General features: G+C 43.2%; 1 protein-coding gene across 1 annotated transcript; it reads right to left on the reverse strand.

Moving 5' to 3' along the window:
* Positions 1 to 1689: 1689 nt before the first annotated feature.
* cckb (cholecystokinin b) lies at positions 1690 to 5344 on the reverse strand. Its single transcript, XM_034600627.1, has 4 exons — positions 5270 to 5344; positions 4443 to 4563; positions 4196 to 4351; positions 1690 to 2104 (listed from the first exon to the last, which is right to left on the reverse strand). Exons 2-4 carry the CDS (start codon positions 4561 to 4563, stop codon positions 1974 to 1976), a joined length of 408 nt encoding a protein of 135 aa, XP_034456518.1. The 5' UTR covers positions 5270 to 5344; the 3' UTR covers positions 1690 to 1973.
* Between the last annotated feature and the right edge of the window lie 656 nt (positions 5345 to 6000).

The following is a 6000-nucleotide window of genomic DNA, read 5'->3' on the forward strand; positions in this document are numbered from 1 at the left end:
AAAGATCGAGCCAATTCCCATGGCTCGCTCAGATTCTCAAGTCTCTGTACATTTCCAATTCAAGTGTGATCTCAATCGAAACACACACACAGACACACACACAGACACACACACCAACATATAAACACACAGCACACCCTCTCCTTCCCCCAGGGCATCCCAAACCACTTCTCTGAATTATTCACTCAGTCTGCTTTGTTCATCGATCCTTCTCTCCAACTTTCAGTCACATCGCTCAGTTAACAGGCGGGGCTGTAGCAGCAGCATCGTGGATCGTCACTGTGGAGTCCACCTCCTCCTCTCACTAATACTTTCTACAGGTTCAGCTCAGGAGCCGTCTCTCACTGCTGTCTTTGATCAGCGCTGCTGCTTTCCGAAACGTATTTCAAAAAGAAAATGTCAAGTTAGCCCCAGCAATGTGGATACCACGTCATCGAGTCCCTTCTTTTTGTCTTTGCCCGATGAAGTTACATCATAATGTTTAAATATAACACATATTGTGGACTCTCTTAGGGGTTATTTTACTTGTCGAGCACACACTTTACAGCTCTTAATGATGCTGTGGTTCTTTTGAAGATATGCTGAAACATGAATGATGCATTCACTGACTTTCATCTCCTCGGTGCAGCTACACACTGACCCCCTTTCTTAGTCTTAAACATTTCTCCCTTTACATTCATCATGCTATCAAAACCAGCAGCATTAAGCAAAATCCACCATGGGATAGCAATGTGTATTTCTCATGTGGTTGAATTTCTTCGCTTTGCATCGGACTAAGACTCTGACCTTTGAAACTGGAAGAGTGTGACTGTGATAGTATGAAATCAGAGCTATCTGGATCACACAATGTACGCAACACACCTCCCTATATTTCCATGACAATAGCAGTGAGATGATTTAAATACATTTAGTCTTCACTCTATTTTACATTGACTATATATATACTGTATGTGTGTGTGTGTGTATATTTATATAGATATACATCTACTCCAAACAGTTCAGTGGAAAAAGCCATCTGTAAAGCCTATTTAATACCCATTGCATCCTCCAATTGTAGATATTTTGAAACAACTAACATTTACATTTGGTAACACATTAATGTTTTCTTTGTCTTTTTGCCCTCTAGATATTTAAAAGTGGTAAATATTTAGCGCAAAATTGTGAAATGTTGTCACAAAGGTGGATATAAAAACAATATATACACACCAGAATAGAGTTACATGTGACCTGTGTCGACCAGTTTCTTTGACTATGTTCAAACTGTGCTCAGTCATCTGCCTCTTTCCAGTTACAGATGAGAGGGGAAGGATTTTTACAATCCAACAGAATTATATGAGACTGATTTTGGAACGTAGTCTTTGTCAAGTTTTGACCAAATGATTGATTTGATTGATTGATTCAAATGATTACGTTTTTGAGGGTGAGTTACTGTGTATACTCTTTTATTCAAAATCCCCAAAATGACTAAGAGCAACTGCATATGTGTTTTTCCATGTGCAGTGAGTATCAGTACCTGTTCCTACTGTCACCTCCTCTCTGCGATATAGGAAGCTTCATAATACTGATGCACACCGGCACCAGAAATGAGGTGCCACAGATAATCCACATTTTGCTGTGAGATATGCAACTAATGAACGTGAGAGAATTTAATTTGAGCAGCACGCATCATAAGAAATCATTTGCAGAGAGTGATATTTTCAGTCTTTATTCAGTCCAGTTAGTCTCAACAGACCCTGACACCTCCTGGATCCTTTCCACCCAAAAAACGATAAAGAAACCAGAGAAAAACCAGAAACAAACAAACCTTGGACAGTGAGAGCTTTTCTGTAAAATTTGGCATATATGTATATTGCATTATTACAGTTTTACAAACAAATGTACAACAAATACATCATAAATAGACTCTTATTGTGAGACACCGAGGGGCCAGCTTGCATGGGGTTTGTTCCCCTTCTTTTTCTTGTTTTCCCTTTTTACGAGGAGTACTCGTACTCCTCTGCGCTGCGGCGGCCGAAATCCATCCAGCCCAAGTAGTCCCTGTCTGCTATCCGATGGTTGGGGCTCAGTCCTTTGCTGTACGCCGCTGAGTTTCTGCGCACAGAACCTGGTAGAAGAAGAAGTGGCGGGAGGAGAAGGAGGAAGAGGAGGAGGAGGAGGAGGAGGAGGAGGAGGAGGAGGAGGAGGAGGAGGAGAACAGGATGGAAATAAATATCCTTCAGAGTCGGAAGACCAAGAGAGAGGACGAAGACTTGACTTGGATTGTGGGCCCGCTTTTGAGTTGGATAGAGATAGCTGGGGAGGACATCTGAAATACTCTGATTTTGGAAGCAACATGCACGCAATGTGATGCTATTCATTTTTAATTTTGTGAGACATGGAGACAGAGCTGAAACGACCTATTCACAGTTTTTAATAACTGAAGCATCATCATTCTGTTGGAAATATCACACGAGGCTGATCTGGTAGTTCTGGGGGGGGGGGGGATTGGTCACAAACAATCTCATTCCATCACGCAGTTAGTACTCATCCTGCACTGAGATGCAGTTTAAGTGATTGATGCTTTAATCTCCAGAATGTCGTCACTTTTTGCAACTTTTAAAACTTTCAGAAGTTAGTGGAGTTCATCACCAAGTTATACTTTTCAGAGGAGAAAGTGCTCGCTCTGTGAGACGCCTAACTTTATTTGGCTGATGACTGATGGCTGCTGCGATGGATTTGTGTCGTTTAGATTGGATTTGGGGATTTTCTTTCTACTGTGAAACTGTTTTTTGTGACATAATAATTGCCCCCCTGACCACCCCCCCCAATTCCACACACAGCATAACAAAAGGGTTGTTCTAAAAGCAGCTGGACTTCACGCCGACAACATACTATTACCCTCTCTTCCATTGAGTGTCCGTGCCTGTATTTTTCCATGTGTGTGCACTTGTATCCCCGACATACTCTGACCTCTAATCTTATAAAAACTCTCTGATTCTTATTCTCCCAAAAAATCCCAGACTTTTATTTTATTCCGAGTGGAGAGAAGCAGGACTGCCATGCATCCGTTTGGTAATCAATTGAGCGCTCGCAGGGATGCTGCTTGCACTCAACCCACATCCTCCTACGCAACACACACACACACACACACACACACACACACACACACACACACACACACACACACACACACACACACACACAAACATGCACACACATGCACATGCTTCAGTTCCCTGGTGTGCTGAGAAGATTGGCTGCAGAAGGCTCGACAACGACACCTCCTACACCGAAACAGGCAAGTGAACAGTGAGCGCACAAGCACAGACCCTCACCCCCCACACGGGTATTACATATACATTTTTTCAACATGGCCTTTGACATTTTATTGATTTTGCAGAGTCTGTTTCAGATTTTCCTACTTCCAAAATACTTCAACTGAATATTTTGCCACAGTGAAATACAAACTACATGTAATATATAATATGTGAGAAAGAATTAGCCAGATATCTGATCACTGCATCGTGCATGGATGTGTAAATCACCTTTGATAAAACATAAGACAATGAATCATCCAGTTGTCACGAAATGTGTAAACTGGTAAGAACCAGAGTATTATATGTGTTTCTAATCTGTGATCCCATGTAAAAACATTTTGCAGTTATAGTATCTGGAAGCCAAGCAGAGAACACAGTTATTCACAAAGTATGTGTGTGTTTGAGTGTGTGTGTGATGTGAGTGGCAAAGTATTCCCCGGTTGTTTCTATCAGATCAGAGCCCTGAACTGTTGGTTTGGAGGGAAATAAAATAGAATGAAGCCACCGGGAGTCGGACATGGAAGAAAAAAGAGTGAAAAAAGACTGTACAAGGAGAATGGCCGGAAGGCTGTGCACACTAATACACGCTCTTCCAAACCACAAAAGCTTTTGAGAGCCTCTAATTCATTTTACAAAGCTGGGTGAGCACTGATTCCAGTAATTAGCCACACTGAGGGGCGGGGGGGCGGGGGGGGGGGGGGGGGGGAGATTGACAGGGGAGAGAACTCCACTCTGAAAATGACCTTTTTGTGTAAATATTGCTGTTGCCAGATGTTTTTCCGTATCACACGTTCATTGTCGCCTTATGTCCTGTAACAAGATGACATCCAACTGCAGACACACAGAGACACACACCAGTACACACACACACACACACACATACACACACGCATACACACCTTTCCTGGAGGAGATGAGTCTGGCCAGCAGCTCGCTGAGGTTGGCCCGGGAGTCTCCATCCTCCTCAGCCACAGGAAGAGCGTTCAGCTGGGGGACAGAGCGGCTCTGTCGGAGGTGGGGCTCTCCCAAGCTGTGGTTATCAGCCTCAAGGAGGGCTACTCAACACACAAACACATAGACTCTCATGTCGCAGTCATGGAAACTTGCTGTAATATTAATGAGTGTGTGCGCTTGTCGTTGCTGTACCTTCAGAGGGAGCGGAGACGGAGCGCTGGCCCTCGTCTAGGTGCTGAGAGGAGAGGGGGTGCCCCAAACAGCTCGTACACAGGACCGCCAACAGGACATACACACACAGCCCTGTAGTCATCTGGATCACGGTGAGAGGAGAGAGAAACACATGGGGAAAGTTTAACAAAGAGAGATTTTGAGACGCACTTGAGTCGAGTCTGGGTTTGCAGCAGGGGTCCTCGTCTCCTGACTCACTGGTCGTCTTCCACACTGACAAACTGCTACTGAGACCATCTGCCATCTGCCATTCTTCACAGTTAATGATCACGCTGACTGCAGCGAGAAGGCGCGGGAATCAGTACAGCACATTCACACTGTCATCCAGGGACACAGCTCCACACAGCAGCACAACACAAAAGCTTTGTGATTGTAAATCACTGGATCCCGAGCAGCAGGTCAGATTAACCTGATTGTCAATGCAGACATTTTTTTCTTTTTTTTCTTTCAGGACACATCTCAGGTTTTCACTTATGGAAATAGAATCAAAGACAGTAAGGGAAGTAAATAATTTTTGTAGCTTCTAATGTATCATGACTTCAAAAATGAAATGTACCAAATGTGATGCATTCACTTAAATATTAAATATATACCATTTTTAAATGGCAAAATATAAAGTAACATTTAGCTTCCTTACATCAATAGGTTTTAATAGAAATGTAATCCACATTTGAATTCAAGTCTGATTATAAAGATTAAAAACATTTTACACTATAAAAAAAACCTTCATAATATTAAAAAACATTCAAGTCCATCAAATATGAAAAAAGAAAAAGTGGTTGTCTTACCGTGAGAAAGGAGGTTCAGCGTGTTGGAGGAGTGTGTGAGACTGAGGAGAGTACTTCTCTGCTGAGTGGGAAGGATGCCCCTTTTATACTCCCCGCTCAGCACCCTGTGTGTGTGTGTGTGTGTGTGTGTGTGTGTGTGTGTGTGTGTGTGTGTGTGTGTGTGTGTGTGTGTGTGTGTGTGTGTGTGTGTGTGTGTGTGTGTGTGTGTGTGTGTGATTCTGTTTGTGCGTGTGTGTGTGTGATTCTGTTTGTGTGTGTGTGTGTGTGTGTGTGTGTGTGTGTGTGTGTGTGTGTGTGTGTGTGTGTGTGTGTGTGTGTGTGCGCTGCCTCAGTGTACATTCTGTGTATTCCTCTGTGTGTTTGCGAGCCTGGTCTGAGTGTATGTACTACAACCTCTATTCAACTGCATGCTTCATTTGTATTGTCTGTTTGCTCATAATAAAATTCAACGTGCATGTGTGTGTGTGTGTGTGTGTGTGTGTGTGTGTGTGTGTGTGTGTGTGTGCGCTGCCTCAGTGTACATTCTGTGTATTCCTCTGTGTGTTTGCGAGCCTGGTCTGAGTGTATGTACTACAACCTCTATTCAACTGCATGCTTCATTTGTATTGTCTGTTTGCTCATAATAAAATTCAACGTGCATGTGTGTGTGTGTGTGTGTGTGTGTGTGTGTGTGTGTGTGTGTGTGTGTGTGTGTGTGTGTGTGTGTGTGTGTGTGTGAGTGTGAGTGTGTT

Source organism: Hippoglossus hippoglossus, chromosome 11 (genome assembly GCF_009819705.1).
Source record: "Hippoglossus hippoglossus isolate fHipHip1 chromosome 11, fHipHip1.pri, whole genome shotgun sequence".
NCBI lineage: Eukaryota > Metazoa > Chordata > Actinopteri > Pleuronectiformes > Pleuronectidae > Hippoglossus > Hippoglossus hippoglossus.

Bases quoted from the DNA above. Each gene is read 5' to 3' on its own strand.
- cckb (XM_034600627.1), bottom strand. From the start codon at position 4,563: ATGACTACAGGGCTGTGTGTGTATGTCCTGTTGGCGGTCCTGTGTACG. The intron at 4,352-4,442 runs GTACAGCAACGA...TGTGTTGAGTAG, and splicing joins CGTCTCCGCTCCCTCTGAAG to CCCTCCTTGAGGCTGATAAC. The intron at 2,105-4,195 runs GTGTGTATGCGT...TTCTTCTACCAG, and splicing joins ACTCATCTCCTCCAGGAAAG to GTTCTGTGCGCAGAAACTCA.